Source organism: Perca fluviatilis, chromosome 23 (genome assembly GCF_010015445.1).
Source record: "Perca fluviatilis chromosome 23, GENO_Pfluv_1.0, whole genome shotgun sequence".
In the NCBI taxonomy this organism is placed as follows: Eukaryota; Metazoa; Chordata; class Actinopteri; order Perciformes; family Percidae; genus Perca; species Perca fluviatilis.
In genome coordinates this window covers 6,736,078-6,760,912 of record NC_053134.1, presented here as the reverse complement: position 1 = coordinate 6,760,912, position 24,835 = coordinate 6,736,078, and the positions used below count along the sequence as shown (strand labels likewise).

Genomic DNA, 24,835 nt, shown 5'->3' with positions numbered 1-24,835 from the left:
TGCTATTGTCTTAACAGAGATTGTATTGTTTTAATGATCTCAGTTAACTTGTTACTTATCGTGTCATGTTTCATCCCTCTCCCTCTCTCTTATTTGTCAGGATGTGCAGAAGGAGAGAGAATTGCGGACAGAGTTCAGCAGGGAGGAAATCAGGCAGAAGATCGAGCAGTACAACATGCTGACCAAAGACCACCTTAAAATGACGCTTGTGAGTCACACACACACACACACACACACACACACACACACACACACACACACACACACACACACACACACACACACACACACACACACACACACACACACACTGGCTGAGTGTGAGTTGTATGTATTTGGCTTGGAGCTTGTTTCTCCTTTAATAACAGATGAACAGTTGTACAAGGCACTCTTTTACCGACACTGGATCCTGTAGATATTCTGTATGCAGCTGCCACTACCATTAGACTGCAATATGACATTTACCACAGTGCCGAAGCAGCCGTTTCACTCACTCAATTCAGGATGTTTCATTGCTCGGATATATCTATGTATGTTGCTTTATAATATTTGTTTATGTTTGTCTTGTGCTCGACCCAAGGAAGAATGGTCTTCACTACGGTGATGACTAATGGGGATCCTTAATAAACAATAAACAACATTGTGACTTGTATGAAAAAGTTGCTTGGTCATCAAGGATATTCAACGCACAGTAATACCTTTGTTTTAATTTAAAAAGCCTTGATATCCTAGCCTAGAAATCTAGACGCATAGAAACGTAGACGCAGCCTAGTGGCAGCAAATTTATTTTGCAGCCAGGTGGTTCTAGTAACTCTCCGTTGACTTGCGAGCTGGAAAAACCAAACTCTGGTCAGGCCAATCACATCGTGTATAGAGTCGGTGGGCGGGGCTTATGGCTGCTGCTGCTGGGAACAGCGGTCTTTTGGAAGACTTGGAGTTGAGCTTTTCTTTGAGAAAAGAGCAAAGAACGGCACTGAAGTCATTCTTAAAAAAGGAAGATGTGTTCGGAGTTTTGTCGACCGGATACGGCAAAAGTTGAATCTATCAACTAGCTTCTTCGTTGCTCTGCCTGGTTGTAGCGCTATCCTATTGCGTGCAGAGGGAATTTGAAAGACAACAGTTTATCCCGCCCCTCGGATTGAGCCCTGTCAATGGTGAGTTCCCAGACCCAACATCTGGATGTGGGTCTGGCTTGTCAGGCTATTGATATCCACTGGTGGATGAAGTAATTGATCCTTTCATTAAGTAAAAGTAGAAATCCAACTTAAAGTCCTGAATTCAAAATGTTACCTAAGTAAAAGTATTATCAGACCTTAAAGTATCCACAGTAAAAGTACTTTATTTTTAAGTTTAATAATTATAGAACATTATATTGTTCTGTTTTTATCACAGATCCAATTTCAGATACTTTCTTTACTACTGAATAGATTATTAGTACAGTACTGCATCATATATATCATATGTTTTTTTTTTTTTATGTAAAAAGTAACTATAGGGACGGAGTCGAAGTATTAAGTAGCATATAATGAAAATACTTGCGTAAAGTACAATTATGTTAAAATTGAAGTTAATTACAGTACTTGGTACCTAAATCTACTTAGTTACTTCCCCCACTGCTGATATGAGTTACTTTTTTAAATACTAAACTGGACCTGCTGGAGTAAATTGTCCATGTTACCTCCAAAAAACGAGATTGAAAGTGAAACTGAAATTCTCACTATGAAGTCCATTAGTAACTGGAAATTTATTTGTGTCCTTTAAAATGTTTAGACAAACGGAATTTTTAAAATCTGCAAGCCCATGCAATTGGGCAAACTTGATCTGCTGAGAAAAATATGTGATTATGATCGAAAGATCTACAGAACAGCGGTTTGTTAAATGATTTTTCAAGTCACAAACTTTTCATCTCAAGTCTTTGCTGTAATCTTGTGTATTCCTGAATAAATACGCCTAACATTTAAAGGTGTGCTGCTGTTTCAACATCCACGCTGCCGTCCTCCGGCTCCCCAGCATTCCTCAGCAGTCACATCAGAGTGATGTGATGTTATTCCTGCTATTGTTCTCCCCCACACTGTTTCCCTTGGCAGCGTGAAAGGTGTCTTTAGTTGTATTCAAAACCATGACGCACCATAACCATGTTGAATCTAGTAAAAATGAAGTATTTGGGGCGGAGCAGAGGATTTGTATTGTGGGATGTCTGCCAGATAAGAAAATGTAGATGTGTTGGAAATGACACAATAAAATAATCATATGGAGTATAATGTAACTTTCAGAAGCATTTTGAATACAGGGAAAGTTGGGGGATTCGAATTGGTCCTGGGGAAGTCACTAACAACCAGAGAAATAAATTCATGACTAGAAGATATTTTGCAGCTTGTTTCAACCTTGACTTAGCTCAGGTGTGGGGCAAATAAATGAATCGAGTCAACAGGTAGTTGGGTAAAAAAGGAAGAGGAAAGTGCAGTGATAAGTCTGAAACCTGCTGCTCAACACCTGTTACACCTGATAGTATCACTATGTAAAGCATGCAGACATGTAGTCTTTTCCCACACCTTTCTTTCTAATTCTGTCTTCCCTTATTTCTTATCACTTCATCTGTGATGCAGATGCTGCATGTCTCCCTTTGTCACCCTGTCTACTTTCAGCTTGTGTCTTTTGACTTCTATTCATCGTGACCTCGTTTGTCGGCTTAAGACCTTCACACACTTAAAGTACATACGTTTGCACGCACAGTCCTCCAGGCCCCATATGGAGTAATGAGATTAAGATGCTCTTCCTCTGTCTGGGACCATCTGTCCTGCAGGACACACTGGGTGAACTGGTCGCTTCTGGAGAGATCATATAGCACATAGCACTGTGTAAGAATACACCATGATTTGATTGGGAATGTTTTTACATGCCACTCTGGTTTGAATGTATTTTACTTACATTTAATAACAGCTACTTTTATAATCAGTTAATCAAGTCAGAAGTAACAACGTCACAACTTTCACTGTTTACTGTTTTATTTTGTCAGGTGTGAAGATGAACATCGTTACCTTTTCAAGTTTATAACCAGAATTTCTCACTATTTTCTGTCAGTTTGTAGACAAAACAAGTAACCTACTGTTCGAGAAACAAATTGGCAGATTAATAGATTATAAAAGCAATCATAAATTGATGTGTAAACACTGCTTTAACATTTTCATCACTTTCTATCTCTATATCAAGTTACATGGCTGCAACATCATTTAACACAACATATTAAAAACAACAACAAATTAGAGAATCGGATATGGAATAAGAAATCCATTACATAAACAAGTCAATGTCAAATTTGTACATGCATCTCTTAAATTAAAAGACCAAAGCAGCTAGTAAAAGTTGTACAGTGTAAGTAAATATATATCATTTTTTTAAATAAACTAAATAAACAAGTGGTTTTTATTATAGTAACATAACTCTCTCTCTCTCTCTTTCTCTCTCTCTTTCTCTCTCTCTCTCTCTCTCTCTCTATCTCTCAGAATCCTACTGGTGTGTATACTGGTTTCATCAAGGTCCAGATGGATCTGAGGAGGCCGGTGACGGTGCGGGGAGGTCAGAGAGGAGCGGGAGGAGTACGGGGGGAGGAGGCCTTCTATCTGCCCAGAGGAGTCACCAACACCCTCCACATCAGCTCCAATAACACAGTCAGACAGGTGGCTAACACACGCACGCACGCACATGCATCAACACAACTTAATTAGGACCTGATGACATACGGGTTGAAGTCAGGGTTCAACAGATGCCGGCTGATGTTGAAGTTTTTATTAAATCTTCAGTGAGTTTTGTCAGTTTTTTTTTTTTTTTTTGACATGTTGATTAACCTACAGACACAGAATTTAATGTTTCTGGTTGGCCAGCAGGTGTCTGTTAACATAAGACATATCCAAGGTGACATTTTCAAGGCCATTAAAATGGCATTGAAACAATATCTGAAACACAACTTTCACTTTATTATCCCGAAGGAGATTTGACCTGCAGCAGGCATCAAATCACAACAAGGTCGACAACCATAAAATAAAATGAATAGATGAAGTAAATATAGAAAATGTAAATACATGTTAAAAATAGACAAGAAACCGTATGAAAACTGATGTACTTATTGTTAAGAAAGTTCTATTGAAGCTCCAGTCTAAATCATTGTTCAATGTACATTAAACTGCAGGTAACCAGAGCAACAGTAATTGAACAGTAAATTGAGCACAAACCCGCCCCGTAGTAAACGGTACATGTCACACTGCAAGTGCAATAATGAACTCCAAGGTGTTCTGATATAGAATATAATGCACTCAGATGCAAAGACAAAATGCCTTACGTTCTGTTGTTGTTTGCATGTGCCTAGTTATTTTCCCTTGTTTTGTATCAAAACTAAAATATAGATATTCATATTGGATTAGCTAGCTAATTATGAGTGTTGATTAATGGTTGGATAAACCTCAAATGTTAGGTTTTTCTTGACTTAATAATAATCAAAGTTGAACTTGAGGGGAAAAAAACAATGTTAATTATTGTTTATCAAACATAGAATTTTTTTTTAAACGTCAAAATTAAGAAATATTTCACCTTTTTCTAACAAAGCCCTGCCAACAAAACAGAAGAGCACAAACAAAAACACAAATACAGAAATCTCTGACTTTGGCAGAAAGTAGTGTGTTCGTGTCGGACCTTAGCGCTCTTAGAAGTCGATTGAGAAAATATGTTTTCGGGTGCTTTGTATAATCATTTGTTTAAGCTAACAGTAATATTACCCATCAGCCTACATCAGATCACTAAAGATAAATAAAAGAAATTCAAAATTGGTACAGCTTGTTCAACCAGATTCAGGGTTTAACTGTCAGCTAACTAAGTTTGTTCTTCTTCGTGTGTCTGTGTGTGTCTGTGTGTCTGTGTGTGTGTGTGTGTGTGTGTGTGTGTGTCTGTGTGTGTCTGTGTGTGTGTGTGTGTGTGTCTGTGTGTGTCTGTGTGTGTGTGTGTGTGTCTGTGTGTGTGTGTGTGTGTGTGTCTGTGTGTGTTCAGGTGATCGTCGCCTTGCTGAGCAAGTTCACAGTCGCAGACAACCCGGCCAAATACGCCTTGTACAAACGCTATCGCAGGGAGGAGCAGGGTAAGACTGAAGCCGAGTGTGTGAGTGTGTGAGTGTGTGAGTGTGTGAGTGTGTGAGTGTGTGAGTGTGTGAGTGTGTGAGTGTGAGATAGTGAAAGCGACAGGGCTGGAGTTTCATGCCACTCATGCCCCAAGCTCCGTATCAGATGCTTTGGCACTTACATAGTCGAGTCGGGCTTCAGTGTGTATTTCTGAATGCCTCACCCTTATGTTGGGCTCTCCCCACTATCAACAACTCACCAGGAATACACACACACACACACACACACACACACACACACACACACACACACACACACACACACACACACACTCACTCTAGAATTAACAGCTGTTGCAGGGTCGCTGGGTTTCAAATATTATCTTTGGTGTCTCCAAGAAAAGAAGAGTTTATGGGCCTTATACTTTAAAACAAGACCTTGTACACTTATTCAATTTGTGTGACTTGTTTTTATATCTTGTTTGAAGTCTGTGAAGCATTTTGCCCCCAAACTTTAATAGAGGTTTTTTTTGTGTTTACTGCTGTCATACTGTATAAGCTTCTGGTCTGTTTTTTTTTTTTTTACCTCATTACTGGAGACATACAGAAAGACTGCTAATAAATGACAGTGTCTAGACAGGCATCTGACAACAAATGTATGTGTAGACTTTGTGCGTACATGAGCTCATATATAAACTTCCCAGACAAAAACTTTCATTCGAGTAATTAAAAACAAGTTGTTGGGTTGGTGGAGCTTTGGTGTAGAAATGTAGAAATGGCCTTCAGTTTCAGGACAAAAGGACTGACACCAGTTGAGGTCGGAAAAAAGAAAATATACTGTACAAGATGTTCTAAGACCTGTTTGAGATAACAGTTGCCTGGATCAGTGGCTTTAGTCTCTTAAAGGAATAGATGTTTAATTTATACAAAAACCCAAATGTAAAAACTGGGGATTACGGGCTGAACTATTTCTTGGATCAGGTGCAGTGACTTCCTGGAGTTTGCTATGTTATTTACTGAGCTTTAAAGGTGCATAAAACAGAGCCAGCCTAGCTGTTTCCCTCTGTTTCCAGTGTTTATGCTAAGCTACACCGGCTTTAGCTTCATATTTAACAGTGTGGTATCGATCTTCTTATCTTAAAATACGCTTACTTGTTTTCTTGCTGAGAGTTAGATGAGACGACTGACACCACTCTTACATCTGCTCTCGTATCGCTATAAAACTTTTGTTCAATTATCCGTATGGGGAGCGGCCCTAAAAGTCCAGTGTTGTTGGTTTCTGTTTGTTGTAATGCCGGTTCAACAACATGGTTCCCTCTCTCTTGCACTCTGTTTTTGTAAATGACTGTGTTCGTAAAGTGCCGCACCCATCCTTTCATCCTCTGCCATGCCTGTTTATATGCACACAGTGCAAAATGCAACTGCAGCAACCGCAGTGGTGCCTGCATGCATGTGGCTTAAAGGACTGCACATAATGTACTGTCTAAATTAATCTGTGTGTGTGTGTGTGTGTGTGTGTGTGTGTGTCCTGTAGTGTATGTGTGTAAGCTGGCGGATGGCGAGCAGCCGTTGTTTCTTCGTCTGGTGGCAGGACCCGAAGACGACACACTCAGCTTCGTACTAAGAGAACAACAGACTGGAGAAGTCATGGTAACACTTCCACCTCTGTCTGCCTCTTCAGTATCTCTCCGTCTTCTGAAATGCAATTTACAGCTAAATATGTGTTCCTATTATTTCTCTTTCTTCTCCTCTTTGTCTGTGCTCCCTTCATTCTCCTTTTTCCCTGCTTCTCTTCATCCTTCTCTTCGTCTCTTTCCATTAGTTAAAGTCTCTTCCCCAATCTCTTGTTCCCCTCTCGTTCCCTCCTTTTCTTTTTAATTTACTGCTTTTTATGGAAAATTTCTGACAGGAAAAGGTAGAAAAACAGAGAAAAGGTTAGTGATGATGAAATAAAAATGGTTGGTCAAAATTATTAAATAACAAGTCAAAGCTTTGACTTACTGAAAAATGTTTATATAATTTTTATTTATTTTTTTACCTTTATTTAACCAGGAAAATCCCATTGAGATTAAAAACCTCTTTTTCAAGGGAGTCCTGGCCAAGTAGCAGCAAAAGAGTTACAAACATACAATACAATTACATACACAATAACTCAATAATATAATAACTCAAAATCATGCGATAGTAAGACAAATTTCACAATTTTGATTTAGTATCCTATAATTGTGTCGTAGTCATCATTTATGAGATAGTAAGTCAAAAGTACATTAACTTTCCACGTTTTTTTTTTTTCTTTTACTGGTTATCTACCAATCCTTTGCTTCTTCTTTGTCTTCTTTTAATTTTCTGTAATCCTTTCTACTCTTCTTCCTCTCTGCCCGGTAATCTTGACCCCAAAACTTCCTCCTCCATTTTACTTTTCCTCATTTTTCTTCCCTACCTTCCCTTCATTTATCCATCTTTCTTTTTGTCTACTGCTTTTTCTTCCCTCCTACTCTTACCTCTTCATTGTCCTTCTCTTCCTCCCATTCCCTTTTTCTTCTGTCTCCTCTTCACCCTCATTTTCTTTTTCTCTTCCTCCAACTTTTTCTTCCTTTGCTTCAGCTACATGTACAGTAACAACTAAACAGTCAAGTACCATCCATACAGAAACTAAATGCAGTTTTCCTGCTGCTCTTTTCAGTGGGATGCGTTCTCCATCCCTGAGCTGCGGAACTTCCTGCGGATCCTCGACAAGGAGGAGGATGAGCAGAAGGAGGCGGTGATTCGCCGCTACCAGGCCTACCGCCAGAGACTGCTGGAGGCACAGAGGGAGGTCAGAGGGTCCTCTTAGAGGATGACCCTCCATAAAACAAGACTACTGCCCCCTAGAGGATGGAGGATTTTTTTTTTTTTTTTCTCAGAGAAGAAAAATTGTGTAAATTTTGATGGAGAGAGGGATGTGAACGTAAAATGAGAATTGAGGATCCAACGGCTGGAAGAAGTGATGATACAGACCGAAAGAGGGATGATATAAAGAAGACAGAAAATAAACTGACAGACGGCAAGCAAAGGATGAATGGACAAAATCCGGATGCTGGAGTTTGATCCAGCCTGGATTAAAGAATTCAAACCGCTGCCTGCTCACACCAAAGATTCACTTAATTGTGCCATATTCATTCATCCTCTCTCCCTCTCTCCGTCCATCCCTCTCTTCTTTTTTCTCTCACTCTGTCCTGCTGTCACATAATTTATCGGATTCCTCTACCTTTCCCCTCTTTATCCTTTTTAAACTTGTGAAAGACTCAAGGCCATATGTTGAGTCAGAGTTTTATTTAATTTTGTTTGTTTTAAAGGTCTGTACATATTTTTATTTTTATTTATATGGGTGAAGCTTTTTATTGTTTTGTTATCTTGAAACAAAAAAAAGTCTTATTTTAGTTTTTTGTACAGAGGCGGAGCACCAATCTGGTTGCTGACACAGACACGGAGAATAGTTAATCCAGACTGCTACTACATGTAAATACACGACGCGAGCATCAGCTGTGGCTACATGACAGGAATACCAGATAGTTTAGAGAAGACCCTGGAGGTAAAGAAGTCTTCATCATCTTTGCGTTTTGCTTTAATTACCCTGAAAGTTGAGAAATATTTCTGACGTAAGAAAGGAACAAGTAGCCTGAATGCATGTATGGAGTCTCAAGTGTGCCAAATTGTGTTTTAATTATATATATTTTGTTATTGTTTATGTGCTTTTAATATAACATAAATATGGCAAAATAAACAATAAAATAACAAGGTCATAATTTAGCAAGTCCATTATAAACAAAGAATCAAATAGGGTTATTATTTGGCTTTTTGTTATGAAGGAACTTTTCCTTATAATTTTTCAGGATGTTTGTATGCCATCGTCCATTACATATCTTAGCAAATAAGAACCAAAATGTGACATATCTCTTGACTGCTATATCAATCATCGTCCTGCTTTTATCATCTTTCACGTATACAATATAGAAACTAAAATAAAAAATAGATAGGTTTACTTCCATTTTATTTTTTATACATAATTATTTTGCAATTTTAAATATTCAATTAACAATTGCTATATTTAATAATTTTTATTATTATTGGCACATTTCAGACTCCATAGTAGTTGGCGTGAAACTGAATGTTGTAGAAGGAGGTACGGAGAAATAAAAAAGAGGTTAGGTTTCATGTGACTGAAAACAGACGGACACAAACTCTACACATAATTGAAGAGGAAAGGTTTCTACGGAAAAATGATAGCGTCAAATAGAAGCTTGTGAGCACAGGGAGGAATTTAGTTTTGGTTGTAAAGATTGTTTGTTCTGGTGAGTGAAGACGAGTGACAATGATGAAGATTAACTGGTTGGATTTTTGAAGCCTTTGGTTGCGTTTTCACACCACCAGCATAGTTTGGATGGACCCCTGACCTTTGTATGGTCAGAGGAGGGAGGAGTGAGATTGACTGTTTCTGGAAGTTGACCGAGTAGTTTAGAGGAAGTAGACGAGAAAACAATAGATGGAGCAAGGAAGGAAAAAATACAGAAGACATGGGAAAGACTGCTGTAAAAGCAGTGTGACCATAACCTTGTTGGAGAGTGACCGGATTATCCTAGAACAAGTCACCGTGATTAACTGCTTGTTCGCTTTTTGCATTAATGAAAGCTCCTGTAATCCACAGCTGAGAGAAAAGGAGGCCTGTAAGTGCTGATAGCTGCAGAAAACAGGAGGATAGAAAAACTGGCTGCATTGTGTCTCCTGTCCATCTGTCTGCAGGCATTCATTTAAAAACGCCTGTGTTTTTGTGCTCTTATCTCAAGTTGAAACGTGCAGCCTTGACTTCCTTGTCAACCTGCTGTTTCAGCTTTTTTTTTCTGGTGGATAAAAGGAGAAAATATTAAAGAGGGAAACAAGGAAGGAAAGAAAGAAAGGATGGTAGTATAAAGGATATGAATGAAAGATATACATCAGCAAGTGCAAAAGAAGGTATAACATTTTAGGCGTTTTTGTGCAGTAAGGGTTCATGAAAGTAAATAGCTGCCTTAAATATATATATGCTATGTCGTCTTAAATATATGCAGTGTATCATTTATGGCTTAGAGACCAAAGAGGCTTTTTTTTTTTGCTTTTTGAATCAGCAGTAATTCAGATATTTGAGAAAACAACAGACAAACAAGTAGAGATAAATCACAAAGACAATCATTTGGACAAACTATAGATCAGATTAAAATATATCATTACTCATTAAAAAAAGATGTAAAATGCTTCATTGTTTGAGCTGCAGGTACTGAATGAAGTACAATGCCACCAACTAGTGGACAAATACTGCTACTACTCTCATTTCTGTGTCAAACTATCTTATAGATTTATTTTTTTTGTTATAACCAAAGGTATTTTTGTGGTGTTGCCTGGAGCAAAAAATATTAGAGCCCTCTTCCTACTGAAGGGAAAAAACATATATAGTTTAGAGTTTTATTTAAAGGGTTTTAACCTTCGTTTATGCTACTATCAAACACTGGGTTAATGCTATGGAAGCAAATAAAAAAAAAAAAAGGTCCAAAAAATTTGAATCTTACAAGCAGCTGAATGCCTAATGTGGTTTTAATTCCCCTCTTTGACATTCCCAGCAAGTCATTTCAAGTTGTGCTGTACTGTAAAAACTAAATTTTAGGGTTCACAAATTCAGATAGAAAATGTAAGTGTATAAAAAAACTATTAAAAAAAACAAAACAAAAAAACACAATATTCAGTTTGATCAAATTTAATTAGTCATTTTCCGGATTTAAAAATGAAAGTCAAGTCATAAAATCAAGTCGCTTAAACTGGTCTATATCAGACACCAAAATTTAAACTAAAAACATTTGGGCGACCAAGAATTGAACTTGAATTTAACAACTGGATATTTCAAACAACTCACATGAATTAGCCGTTCAGTCGCTCTAAAGCTCAAACTATTTTGGCCTTCTTTTTTTTTGCTTCCCTATAATATAATTAAAAATGATACAAAAGTCTGCATGAAAACAGTCAATTAATCTTAAAGCCATGTTGTTGTTTGTGTGTCTGATAAACAACGTCGGCTGTTAAAACACATCAAAGACTGGTCGTATCAGTACATTTCGGGCACTTTAACTTTGAATTCAGGGAAGACGGGTTTTTTGATTTTTCTTTTTTCTCCTGTTTAAACTACCGCCATGACATTCTGACTTAATCTTAACACCATATACACTATAATCTATTTTGAAAGATCTTGTTAAGCTCCACTCATTGTTTTATTTTTTATTTTTTTTTAAACAAATGGAAGTACAGTGTGACAGAAGTTAGTTATTTTAAACTCTTTTGTTTTTTGTCTCAATGAGCTTCCGTATACTTTGAGTTTAGCTGTAGACTGTGAAACGTTTTGTTGAATCGCGCATGTGTTCCTGTTTTGTCTCTCTTTACATACATGCTTACTGTACACACTACTGGGCATGCTCCACATTAAAGCATGCGTTGTCGTAGATAAAACGGGGTCAGGCGGCATTTGGAAATACATTTTTGGAGTGACAATGATTGAAAACATAATGTTTTTCAAATGCTGTCGGATCTGCTCGGAATATAAATTAGGCTTTATTATGAAAAGCTTTTGGGCCAGTAGTGTTAATGAATGAAGAGTTGATATATGACACCTGGTATGTATTCAGATATCTTGTTTTAAGGCTGTTCAATCGTGACAAAATATTCACATGGTTTATCGTATCTAGTTTCTCCAACAATTGTCATGTTACACCACGTAATGCTGATTGTTTAATTGCTGATGAGATGTGGTTGAAAGTTTTGGGAAAACAAGTTTAGTAGTTTGCTTCCTAGAGTTTCTTTTATACATTCAGTTTTGACTGGAGCTTCAACAATTAGTCGAGTCGATCATAAGACAGATATTCTGAGACTATTTTGATCGTTTATCAAGTAAAAATATATGCCAAACCTGCTTCTGTTCCAGCTTCTCAAATGTGAGGACTCGCTTCTTTCTTTTGTTTTATATGTTGACAAACTGAATATCGTTGTCCGCACAAAACAACCAGTTTTTAATATGTTGTCGTTGGCTCTGGGGAGTAATTATTGGCATTTTCTGCTGTTTTCTTACGTTTGAGAGTGCCCCAAAATGTTTAATTAAAGATATTTAATAAGATTATCTTTTTTAACAAAACTATTTTTGTGCATCCCAAAATATTTAGATGTTGTCAGTGAATATAAAGTGGACATATCAGCATTAAGTGGTGTAAAAGGACAATTGGAATTATACTCGATACAAGAATATTTATTTACTTTGTTGTGGTTTTATAAATCGCACATTTAGATGGCAGCTGTTCTGGAGCTTTTGATCATTTTACATGATCTTCATCACCAAATGGAACTTTAGAAAATCTAGTTTACATTTTTTCTGAGCACTTGAACTGTAAGTTCTTTTCATCCAAAGCTGAGGTTCAAAGTTTATTCATATTCTTGGAAACTTATGTCGTGATCATTTCATATGATTGAAAGCTCCAGAACGGCCACTACTAAATGGGCCTTGTGGGGAGTTTTCTCAGCAGCTCCTAAATTATATATCTGACCTATCAGCTTAAAGTTCCGAGCAGTTTCTAGGCTCTTAAGATCTTCTGTTTTGTGCGATATGTGTTTAGTTTGAACATCCAGAGACTGTAATGTCAAATGCCAAAGATCTGTGTATAGCTCTTCTGCCATTTATTGATATTTTTTCCAATTATGCTGTTTTTTGTTGATTATATAGAGAACAGATCAGGTGTATCTCACATGATGAGATCCTCGTAAGCATCCGAGCTCAGAAACACAAAGTTCTCTGTTTGTTTTACACACAAAAAAAGGTCACAGGTTTTAATTTCAGACCTGAGCTGCATAATCCAAAATGATTGTCGTGTTTAGAATCAAAAGAGAGGATGAAAAGAAGATGCTTCATAATGACACATTATCCTTTTTTCTGTCAATCTGTCTACTCACAATTCAAGTCAATGGAAGCTATATATTTTAGTGCAAGATTTAGTTGAAGTTTGGCCTTTGAGCTCAGGTCTGAAAGCTCTGACCGCCGCAGTGCCTTTTTTAAAGTTTGAAAGAAAAACAAAGCTGTAGGAGGAACAGAGGGTTTCATCACATCTTGCTTTTTGTTGCAGTTCTCTCTGCAGGCGAAAGCAGTTAACTTGAGGCAGGTTTATTTTTGTCGGTATCTTGTGGTTTCTCTTTAAATCGTTACCAAATGTGGCCTTTCCTCAACACAAGGCAGGCTGCAGCTATTAAAGGTGAAATTAAAACAAAATGACTGTTTTCATGTGTTTTTTTTTTTTTTTGTGCAGATTTTGCAACTTTTGTTTTCTTCTTATTTTGATTTATTTAGGATTTTGTGACGTCGCTGCACCTCAGTCTTTTCCTCTAACACTTTTTGTAGTTGAATTAAGATACTGTAAATGGATTATTTTAATATATAAAAGAGCTGGAAGATTAGTCTATTTATTTACTAGATATTTGAAGACATAACCTTTCACTCTGGGAAACTGTGATCTATTTTCTGATATTTTATAGACCAAAAAACAATCGGCAGATTAATGGATGTTGAAAATAAATAATTGTTAGTTGCAGCCCTATATTTGCCAAATTAACTTAAGATTCTTACTGAATTAACACATTTAAAAACATTTGATTTACCTACAGATAAACTTAATCCTTGCTGTACAGAGCTCAAGCATATGTAAAGAAAATACGCCAACCACTGTTTTATACATAGCGATCGGGGGGGGGGGGAGCCAACGTTGAGCTATCATTTTCTTGGTTGCAGTTGAGCTGGCTAGCCAAATTTTCCTCTGTCTCCCAAGCAGGTGTAATTTAGAGTCGTCATTAAGTAAAAAATCAATCGGGTCAGTAGGAATTTGACATCCTATCACATTAGATATTATTGATGTTGTTTTATTCCAGAACTCATGTACCTGTTCACACTCCCAGACCATGTGCAGGAAAGTTCCAGTTTGTTCAGGTTGACAGAACGTACAATAGGGAGTAGGAATGCCTTTGGAGATGAATGTCTTCTGAGGAGTCCAATATGTCCTATGACATATGTTGAAGTGGATCTGCTGGTGATTTGGGTTCTTGGAACAATGGAAAATATTGTCCCAAAGTGTCTCCCAATTATTTGCATTCCCTTCAGGGCTCAGATCTCGCTCCCATTTCTTTACTATTGGGAGTTCTCCTATGGACACTTGCATCAGTGTAGCATAAATCTTGGACTTTTTTTTTACCCTTTTAAAATATCCAAACCCCCCCGTACACTTAATCTCAAATGGTCTTCTTTGAGATTTTTAACACTTGAGCTGGAATAGTTCAACATAAGCAGATTCGCTCTATTGCAGAGAGTTGGATGAGAAGATTGATACCACTGTCGTATTTGTCTGTTAAATATGAAGCGACAGCCAGGAAAGGGTTAGCTTAGCATAAAGACCCCGAACAGCTATTTGTCAGTAAATAGAGCAGAGGCACCTCCTCTTGCTCTCTGTTTGACCCCAACTCACATAACCTAAAGTGGGAACTCCCCCTTGCCATTTGTTAAACTCTGTCATGTTGAAAGCTAGAGTCAACGCTGCCTTCAAAGTAAAAGCTCAGACTGACACATGTTTATCCTTTCAATGCATCATCACAAAATATTATGGCCCTGTCTCCCCAGTTAAAACTATAATTTTAGCACCAGGGTTTCCTGCAGGGCTTTATAGCTAACCTTAAAAAATTAAATACACTTTAATACAATGAAAAATAGCAGAGGTGCTCTCCCACACAGCAAATGCAATATGAAGCCATGGACCAGAAACACTTTTATTTTGAAGGTCCTCTCCGGATGTTTTGGTATATTCGCGGTTTGTTTTACTCTGCTTTCCGTATCACTGTCATTCATTCAGTCAGATCTTTTTATCCAGCAGGAGAAAGGAAAAACTCAAGATTAAGAATGTAAGTTTGACACTTAAAATAATTTTAAATGTGCGAAGGTTCTTTCTGCGTCGAAAAACTGCGTTCAGAACTCTGTCTATACGTACGTTGTTGTTGTTGTAAACGCAGCGACGTCGTCATATTAATCAATTAAAGATAGCATAAAGTTTAAATTTGACCCAAACAGATTCCTGCTTCCTTATCATTGATTTAGCTAGCTCGGGATTTGTCAATGTTATTATGATGTATTATATGCAGGTTCTAAGACAAAAAAAGGACACAGTTGGGAATGTTTGGCTGACAGCAGGTGCCAGGTCGCATATTTAAACTTGTGCAAAGTAGCATAACGTACCTAACTGTTAGTCACTCGTTCCCCACACACATTTTGCGACTTCTCTTATTTTCTGTTAACAATGCCACATTTTGTCCACTCTGAGTGACTTCTCAAATGATTTATGATAGAAGGAAACAAAGAACTAATCTCCAGAGGAATTCGTTCACATTTAAAGGGGGAAAAAAAAAACACTCGTATTTATTTACTTGCACATTGTCCTGTATGTTGATGGGTTTACCTTTTTGTGTAAGCTAACATGCAGTGTTACAGATTATAGAGCCTGTGTGAAAACATCTTAAACATGTCAAAGTTCACTTCACCATGTGTCACACGACACTGTTGACTTTTAACTGATTATAACTGCACGCTGTGAACTGCAAAGACATTTTGCAGCTTTAAACACTCTTAAAGTTTTTCATATTTAAATTCAGGTCAAATGTGCATGAAATGAGTAGGCCTACCTCTGAGTTTTCTTTATTTTGCAAAGTTGAGGTTTAAATTGAACTGTTTAAGGTGCTATGAGTTTATCATAAAGGCTGTATGTGTTTAGAGTTCAAAGAATGTTAAATAAACTTTTATTTTATTTTTTGTATACTACACATTCTTAAATATTTGGGAGTTTATTGGCAGATTTTTGGCCCTTAGAAAAGTATGATGTGTTCCCTAGAAAAGTTCAATCCATTTAAAACAGTCAACATGACTGCCGTCTGAGTCTTTAGTATCTAAAAGAGGTAATAAATAAGACAGTTTGTTTATATATATGTTTGTTATTTCTGCTCTCTGTCAGGTTGGGTAAGAGATCGTTATTAGCGGCTCTGCTCGCTGTGGCGGTTGGTGTTTACCTGCTGCCTTCTCCCATAGACCCCAAACCACACGTGTAAGTACACACACACACACACACACACACACACACACACACACACACACACACACACACACCCTTACAACTCTAGAGACAGTAGGCAATATACTGTACAGTCAGTAACTTCTCTCAAAACTTTTTAAAGAAGTAACGAGGGATACATAAAATTACCTATGACCTTTTATATTAGCACATAACTAAACAAACGGTGGAGTTTTACTGCAGTTGCCGGTAACTATTAAATCCAAATTTGTTCCTCCAGACTGAAGGGGCCTCCTCCGGCCCTCGAGGGGCCGCTCGCTGTCAACACCCGTCTGCAGAAGGGCCACAGGCTGTTTACTGGGAAACTACACGGACCAGAATCCTTCACTGCAGATGAGCAGGGTGAGCGTGCTGGATTTTATGTGTGTCATTTAAGCTTTGTAGATACAAAGAGTTCTGGCTGGGAAGTGACCTCTGACCTTTGCTTGTGATAGGTAAGGTATTTTGTCCCTTGTGGCCCCCTGTATGTCTCCAGATGTTGAAAATATCTGCTTTGATAGCCGGTTTTATGACACATTTGTTTTTGTAGTTGGGTTTTTTGTCTATTTTCTATACCTTTTTTATAGATGAATTAATAAGATATAATACAGGTTTCCATGGAGGTTTTAAGTGTCCCAAGATAGTCTGAAAGCTGTTTCTGGGAACTTTCACCCTGAATCAGCAGTTTGCGTTGTGTTTCAGGTAATGTGTACACAGGAACAGTGGACGGGAAGCTGTGGAGGATCGGTCCTGATGACAGCCTCACTCTCATCACACACATGGGACAGGATTTACCAGAATGTGGTTGTGTTTTATTTCTGTGCATCCTTCCTCTTTTCTTGCATGCATTTCTTTCACATCTACTGGAGTCAGATTCACTGTGTTCACTCAGAAGGAATCACTTCACATGGGTAGGCACTTGTGATGACATCTCGAACATGTTAAGAGGCTAAAAGCACATTTAAAACTTTCCCAGTTTCAGCCTCCTGGGTGCTAACGCTAGCAGGAGGATAACACGGTGTAGGCAGCACCAAAAACAACAGAGCTACGTGTTGAAATCAACCGGAATTCTACTTTAAGACTCTTAATGAGCTTTGTTAATAACACAACAACTCTTTATTAATCCATGACATCATCAGTTAAGTTTTCTGATCCTGCAGTATTTTGGTTTTCAAGTTCAATAGATGAAGGAAGTTCTTTTTTGCATCCCAACTTTCATTAGTTTAGTTTATATATAGTTTAGTTTGATATGAGCTCTGAAATTCCAACAGCTAATGGATTGAGTTTTATCCTAATTTATTATCTAAAGTGTGGAAAAAAAATCATGGTTAAAATCAGACTATAAAAACACAATTTTACTGGATAAACATTCTGCTGAGCAGCAAAATTCAGTTATGTTTTCTCTTTTTCCCCTTTTTTACTGTGTGATGATGTGTTCAAAGTTTTTATATCAGAAATATGTGTTTCTTACAACCAAATTGCCCCAAAATAACTTGGATGCATTCAATTCAATTTTATTTATAGTATGCATGCATGTACGTTGTATGGAACCCATACAACATATACAGTACATCCATGGATCGCAGGTAAAATTATTGATGACTTGCATTGAATTTTGGTTGTTTTATTTAATTTCATTGCTTTTTAATTTTTTTTTATTTTAAATGGTTTCAGAACAGCATCCCGACCAAACTTTGAAATAAACCAGTCTGTGATTCACTCAACATCCTCTGATCTTAACTATTTTATTAGTCAAATTAGGGCTGGGCAATATGGAGAAAATCAAATATCATGATATTTTTGACCAAATACCTCGATAACGATACCGCAACGATATTGTAGTGTTGACTATTGGTGCTTTCACAAAATATTTACACATTGAGATTTTTGATAAATAATCATCAGTAATGTGGATATAATGACTAAGTGGATAAAGGCAAATAATTGACCATGAATTAAAAAAAAAAACGTTGAAAAGAGGGATAAAAACGTTTTAAAAAGCATAAAAAAGCGTCCAAAAAGTTGTAAACAAAGCGCATTTTTCAATTTTGACCCGGAATGACAAGTTCATGGACGACGGTGAAGACAACACAAGGGTTAAGAGATCTTTCCTCTTTTAAAATCCTGGATGAGTGAAATTGATGCCTTAGTTTGAAATGAAAGAGTGAGTTGTTTTAGTTATAATCACAAAATGATTGTTTGCCTAAAAATTGTGTTTCTATTTCTTCTCTCCTTAGTTGTAAATCTTGACTCTGGTGTTGTGTGTCTGCAGGCAGCAGTACAGACTATGAGCCTGTGTGTGGTCGTCCTCACGGTGTGCGTTTGGATCGTCGCGGCCAGCTGATAGTTGCTGACTCATACTTTGGGCTGCACAGCGTCAACCCCCAAACTGGAGAAAAGACTCTGCTGCTGGCTAATTCACAAGGTATAGTGTGTGTGTGTGTGTGTGTGTGTGTGTGTGTGTGTGTGTGTGTGTGTGTGTGTGTGTGTGTGTGTGTGTGTGTGTGTGTGTGTGTGTGTGTGTGTGTGTGTGTGTGTGTGTGTGTGTGTGTGTGTGTGTGTGTGTGTGTGTGTGTGTGTGTGTGTGTGTGTGTGTGTGTGTTTGTGTGTGTTTGGTATGCATGTTAAATAAAGACAACTTGATTGAAATAAATCCCTTGTCTGTGATCCTTCTTTTCTTTGTTCCTCAGGTGCTGATGGCGTTCCCTTTGCCTTCCTGAACGGGCTGGAGATTTCTTCCCAAACTGGGATCATTTATTTCACTGACTCCTCCAGTCGTTGGGGACGCAGACACGTCACACTGGAGGTGAGATCAGGGGACGAGATGGACCAGTTCAGACTTAATGGTGTAGACACATATAGCCGACGGGCGACCGTTGACAGAAACCCCGTCAATATGATCAGTCGCGTCCCCGAGGTCCAAAAAACCGCCACAGAACAGACCACAAAGACGAGACGTAATACATCTCTATAACAGCAGGCGGCGCTAATCTGTAATGTTGCCCAAGAAATGAAAACCGGCAGCTGATTGGACGAACGCGTCACATGGGTTTGTTTTCTCCGGAAATTCAAAGCCAGACTGTCATGGCGGCCGTTCAGAATACGATCTCATATTGTACTAAAATAGTTCACTGAAACAGGTTTCTGAAAACATTTTAAGCGAGAAACAGGCCGTGTGCAGTTGCTGAATCTTTCTTCATTTCAGCTCAACAAAGGTCAGTTTAAAAGATTTTCGTCAGATTTTGAGAGACTCTAGTCACCTCATTCTGCTCGTCATTTCCGGGTGAGTCCCGACTGCCCTGCCGCCGACCGAACATGTCAGGTCGCCCAAAATGAACGCCGACAGCCCCCCAGACTGACGACGGCACGGGACACACCGAACAGATTTGAGTCGGCCGTGGGACAGTCTGGCGAGGTCAGTGACTCAAATCTGTTCGGTGTGTCCCGCGCCGTCGTCCGTCTGAGGGGCTGTCGGCGTTCATTTTGGCCGACCTCACATGTTCGGGTCGAATGACGGGCGGAATGAGGTGACTAGAGTCTCTCAAAATCAAAATCAGTTTTCAGAAACATGTTTCAGTGAACTATTTTAGTACAATATGAGATCGTATTCTGAACGGCCGCCATGACAGTCTGGCTTTCAATTTTGGGAAAACAAACTTCAATCGCTGCCCCCAAACAACCCCCCGGTTTTTTCAACATTAATGATTAGCTGCGCTGCTATTATCAAAGATATATTACATCTCGTCTTTGATTGTTTTTCTGTGCGTTTTGGACCTCGGGACCACGGACATATCATCTGCTACGGTTTTCTATGTGCAGCGATATTACCCATACAAAAAATTTTCGCCTATATTATGCTCATTTAGCATGCTAGCGTTACCGTTAGCTGGCTAACGCTAACGCTACGAGCTAACAGTTGTGGTTAGCCAGCTCATTTCGGACTGTGACGTCACAGTCGATTTTGAACAGCTCACTAGGAGACTGAAAGCAGGACACATTCAGAAACCTGTATCTCACTCAAAACAGCATGGATGGATTTTTTTCAAAGTTTGTATTTGTGTGGAAGCACCAGAGACACAAAAGAACACCCCAAATCCCAGAAAAAGTGTTTTTTTCATGATATGGGCACTTTAAAGAGATCTTTCAAGTGCCTTAAACCTGTATTCCATCTCATTTCCAGCAGGGGGCGACTCCACTGGTTGTAAAAATAGTTGATGGGGAAATGGGTGGTGATGGCGCAGTGGATATGACACATGCCTTCGGTGTGGGCGACCTGGGTTCGATTCCCACTGCGATACATCAACCGATGTGTCCCTGAGCAAGACCACTAGTTGCTCCAGAGGTGTGCAACCTCTGACATATATAGCAATTGTAAGTCACTTTGGATAAAAGTGTCAGCTAAATGACCTGTAATGTATAGTGTAATGTAATGGAAATGAGCCTACTTCTCACTTCATATATTACCTCAGTAAACATTTTCATAATGAGTCTGGTCTCAATCTAGCCTGGATGCCAGCCAAATTTAGCCCCGCCCACAACATTCGAGGTCGGGATGTTCACATTCTGACTAGAATCTGAGTATGACCACGTCAGGCTACTCTCAATCACTAGTTTCTTCTTCCATACAGCATGATATTCATTTTATAAATTATGGTCCCAATTAAACAAATGAAAGTAGTTAGCTGAGCTTGGCAAAACTTAACTGAGCTAAAGCTAAATTAAATAGTAATTGATTTTATTAACGTGCAAATTTAATGTGACAGAAAATTTTATTTTACGCACATTTCTAGTTTTTCGTAGGAAATCTTCAAATTAAAACAATAAACTAAACTCGGCTAAACTAAAGGATAACTGAGGCTACATTTACGTTGCTACATTTTGGTTTAAAAACTAATATCTTTTGCTACGTTTGCACCTCGCATTCCCCCTGCTCTGGCGTTTCCGAGCCCTTAAAGCGGAGATATTTGAAAACACTCCTGCTGAAAACAGTCTGAAAACAGTCTGAAAACAGTCTGCGGGGTTGTGTAGCAGTCTCAACGGCCGCAAACGGAGACCTTTGGCAACACCTGCACCGGCGCCAACGCTTCGCCGCCTGATTAGGTCATGACGTCTGAGTCTCTCTGAGACTAAGCTACTTACGTTACCATGGCAACTACCAGCAAAGGGCAGAGTATACACGCTGCCTCCTTTTTACCCTTCACGCGCATGCCCAGTATATGAGAATGTTCATGAGATATGCCATTTGGGAATGTTAGTTTAAACAGATTAGTTCTTCTACTGGAGCTAAAAACGTGTGTGCACCAAGATCGCTTTTGGCTCAAAGCTCCTTACGCTTAAAAACAAACGTAGCGATGTAAACGTAACTGTTTGATGTTTCAGGTGATCGAGCTGAACAGCCTCGGCCGTCTTCTCTCCTACGATCCAGAGACAGGGAGTGTGAAGGTCCTGCTGGACTCCCTCTACATGCCCAACGGCATCGTCCTGTCGCCTGACGAACACTTCCTGCTGCTGGCGGAGACGAGCATCGCACGCCTGCTGAGGTACACACACACACACACACACGCACACACACACACACACACGCGCACGCGACTGCAGATAAACATCACTCAGCTCACTCTCTGTCCACTCTCAGGTTTTGGCTGAAGGGCCCGAAGGCTGGCAACAAGGAGATCGTCATGGACAACATGATTGGTTACCCAGACAACATCCGCCTAAGCGACCACGGAACATTCCTGGTTGGCATAACAACGACACGGTTCCGGAAGGTCACGCCTCCCTTCTTGGACATGATCGCCCCGTACCCGGCTGTCAAACGCTTCCTGGCCAAGGTCCGTGTGTTTTTAGTTTATGGAACGGTGTTTAATAATCACTATGGAGATCAGAGGGGAAATCCCTGCTGGCAACACACAGACAAGCTCATCATAGGCTTTATTTAATGTAAAGTATACTAGTAGCTGTCAGATAAATGTAGTGCAAAAAGTAGTAAAAAGTATTTCCCTCTGAGATGTACTGCAGTAGAAGTATGAAGTAGCGGAAAATGGAAATACTCAAGTACCACAAAACTTTACATTGGTTTTTGCATCTTCAACACAGCTGATCAGAATCATAATCAGCTTTATTGGCCAGGTTTGTGTAAACAAACAAGGGATTTGACTCGGGTTAATCTTTGTTCTCAAAGTACAACACTCACTTAACATATAAAGAAAATAAACAGAAAGGACAGTAAGAAATATTATTTTATATATATAATAATATTTCTATATATATATATATATATATATATATATATATATATATATATATATATATATATATATACAACACACATATATATATACACACACACATACACATACACACACACACACACACACACACACACACACACACACACACACACACACACACACACACACACACACAGAGCCCGGGGGGATGTCTAACTGCGTGTCAATCACTGCTCATGCACACGCATTCATTCTCCCTTGTGGGGGGAGGGGCTTAGGAGACAGTTTGGGGCTTTAACTGAAAGGGGGGAGGGACTGAGAAGTTGTCGATGTTCAAAGTTTTTGGCTAAGTCCCGGATCTTCAAAGACCTACCTACAGCACCTTTTAAATTAACACATTTAAGATGCTGAAACCATTAAATGATTGAAATGATTAATCGATTAACAAAATAGTTCATTTTCTTTAGATGTAAAGTATATCAGCAACTTGTATTACAGTGAAGGTGTTTGTGTTTCCAGGTGATTCCTCTGAGCTGGTACAGCCTCCTGCTGAGGCGCTACGCTCTGGTCCTGGAGCTGGGACCGGAGGGCGAGATCGTGGACACGCTGCACGACCCCGAAGGCCACCTGACGTGGGCCATCAGCGACGTCTTCCAGCACCGAGGGAGGACCTACCTGGGCAGCACCAACCTGCCGTTCCTGCCGGTCCTGGAGGGATCCTGGGAGAGCTGATGATGGACTACAGCAGGAAACTACACGTAGGCTCATTCATTCTCATTTTTGGACAGTTTGGGATCCCGATCAAGCATTTACGAGGACATTTTGTAGCTCTTCTGGATTTCTTTGGGGGCATTTTCAGCCTTTATTTTGATAGGACAGCTGAAGACATGAAAGGGGAGAGAGAGGGGGGGAATGACATGCAGCAAAGGGCTGCAGGTCGGAGTCGAATCAGGCCTGCTGCGTCGAGGAGTTAACCTTTATGTATGGGCGCCCGCTCTACCGACTGAGCTAACTGGGTGCCCCACTTCTGGATTTGACGTTTTTAGTCAGCGTTGAACGTTGCAAAGGTTTAAACCTGGATATTTGTGGTTTCAATTCGGACTCTGTCGCCAATTTATGACCTGAGAGGTGAACTGAGCAACTGTGATCATCTAAAGACTCTTTCAGTGGAAACAGAACAAACTTCCATCTGCTCAAAGTGATGTTATGCCGTTTGATGGGATAACAATGGATGTCCTTTTTTAGTGCAAAAGACAGAAATGGTGAGCTCAAATCACATTATATACCCAAAATACTGTACAGTTAAATTATAGAAGTTCAAAGTTTGATCAATGCACTGGATGTGTGCAGACGAGCACCAGAAGAAACACTGAATCCATCTACCTTCTTTCCAACTGCAATTAAACTGAAATAAATTTAACTTTAATAGTCTATTATTGAAATGTATCTAGTCTATTAATAGTTTGTTTGCAAGTGACATGGGAGCTTAAATGAACTCAAAGTGATTTCTCTCGGTCAGTTTGGACTAATCAAATCTCCTGGCGCCTGGATCTTTAAAATCAACCAACTTTTTCTCTGAGGAATTTTAAATGAACGTTTGAAATATAGAATTTTAGTGTTTAAAAACTGTAGGAATGTGTACTATTAATACCATAGACTGAAAAAAATGAAATTTCAGTGAGACTCTTGAATTACATATGGGTCGCAAACAGCTGAAACGATATGATTAGTCACTTTAACACTTAATTGTGAGGATTTTCTTCTTTTCTCTGATTAAATAATTGTAAACTCCTTCATCTGAAGACCTCTCTTTGGACTCTGACAGGTATTTTTAAACATAGTTCTAACATTTAATGGACTTACAGTGGTACTCATAAGTTTATGAACCCATGCTAAAGTTGACTAAAAAGAAAAAACATCTTTTAGAAATTGATTTTAATGCCTTAATTTAATAAAAATGAGGAAAAATCCAACCTTTAAGGACACCAATGTTCTTTGTGAATGAATAATGAATTGTAAATAAATGTTCTTCCTTAAAACACAGGGGGCATAAGTACGTACACCCCTATGTTAATAGAGGCAAGGCCAGTTATTTCATAGATCCAGGATACTATGCATCCTGATAAAGTTCCCCTGGTATTTGGAATTAAAATAGCCCCCCCACATCATCACATAGCCTTCACCATACCTAGAGATTGGCATGGTTTTATTTCAGTTAGCCTAATAGCTAGTTTGATTTGCATTGAGAGATGATTTTATGGAAGGTACCCCATGCCAATCTCTAGGTATGGTGAAGGGTATGTGATGATGTGGGGGGGGCTATT

General features: G+C 38.9%; 2 protein-coding genes across 5 annotated transcripts in view; both read left to right on the top strand.

Annotated features, from left to right (window-relative positions):
- rassf3 (Ras association domain family member 3) overlaps positions 1-13,412 on the top strand; it is a 76,405-nt gene extending 62,993 nt beyond the window's left edge. For all 3 annotated transcript variants that reach the window (XM_039791563.1, XM_039791564.1, XM_039791565.1), the window contains 5 exons: positions 101-208; positions 3,504-3,677; positions 5,038-5,125; positions 6,639-6,754; positions 7,788-13,412. In XM_039791563.1, coding sequence (XP_039647497.1) covers positions 101-208; positions 3,504-3,677; positions 5,038-5,125; positions 6,639-6,754; positions 7,788-7,937 — 636 coding nt within the window. In that variant the 3' untranslated portion in view covers positions 7,938-13,412. The remainder of the gene's footprint in view (positions 1-100; positions 209-3,503; positions 3,678-5,037; positions 5,126-6,638; positions 6,755-7,787) is intronic.
- Positions 13,413-14,927: 1,515 nt separating this feature from the next.
- Positions 14,928-24,307, top strand: zgc:194209 (uncharacterized protein LOC570908 homolog). 2 transcript variants are annotated; one of them, XM_039791562.1, is made up of 9 exons: positions 14,928-15,085; positions 16,186-16,275; positions 16,523-16,644; positions 16,984-17,082; positions 18,554-18,706; positions 18,972-19,087; positions 21,661-21,821; positions 21,917-22,112; positions 23,031-24,307. In XM_039791562.1, the coding sequence occupies exons 1-9, from the start codon at positions 14,937-14,939 to the stop codon at positions 23,241-23,243; spliced, it is 1,299 nt and encodes a 432-aa protein (XP_039647496.1). In that variant the 5' UTR covers positions 14,928-14,936; the 3' UTR covers positions 23,244-24,307. The 2 variants fall into 2 exon arrangements, with proteins under 2 accessions (XP_039647496.1, XP_039647495.1); XM_039791561.1 differs by having other exon boundaries at positions 16,984-17,085.
- Positions 24,308-24,835: the final 528 nt, after the last annotated feature.

Bases quoted from the DNA above. Each gene is read 5' to 3' on its own strand.
- zgc:194209 (XM_039791561.1), top strand. From the start codon at position 14,937: ATGGACCAGAAACACTTTTATTTTGAAGGTCCTCTCCGGATGTTTTGG. The intron at 19,088-21,660 runs GTGAGATCAGGG...TTGATGTTTCAG, and splicing joins GCAGACACGTCACACTGGAG to GTGATCGAGCTGAACAGCCT. The intron at 21,822-21,916 runs GTACACACACAC...GTCCACTCTCAG, and splicing joins AGCATCGCACGCCTGCTGAG to GTTTTGGCTGAAGGGCCCGA.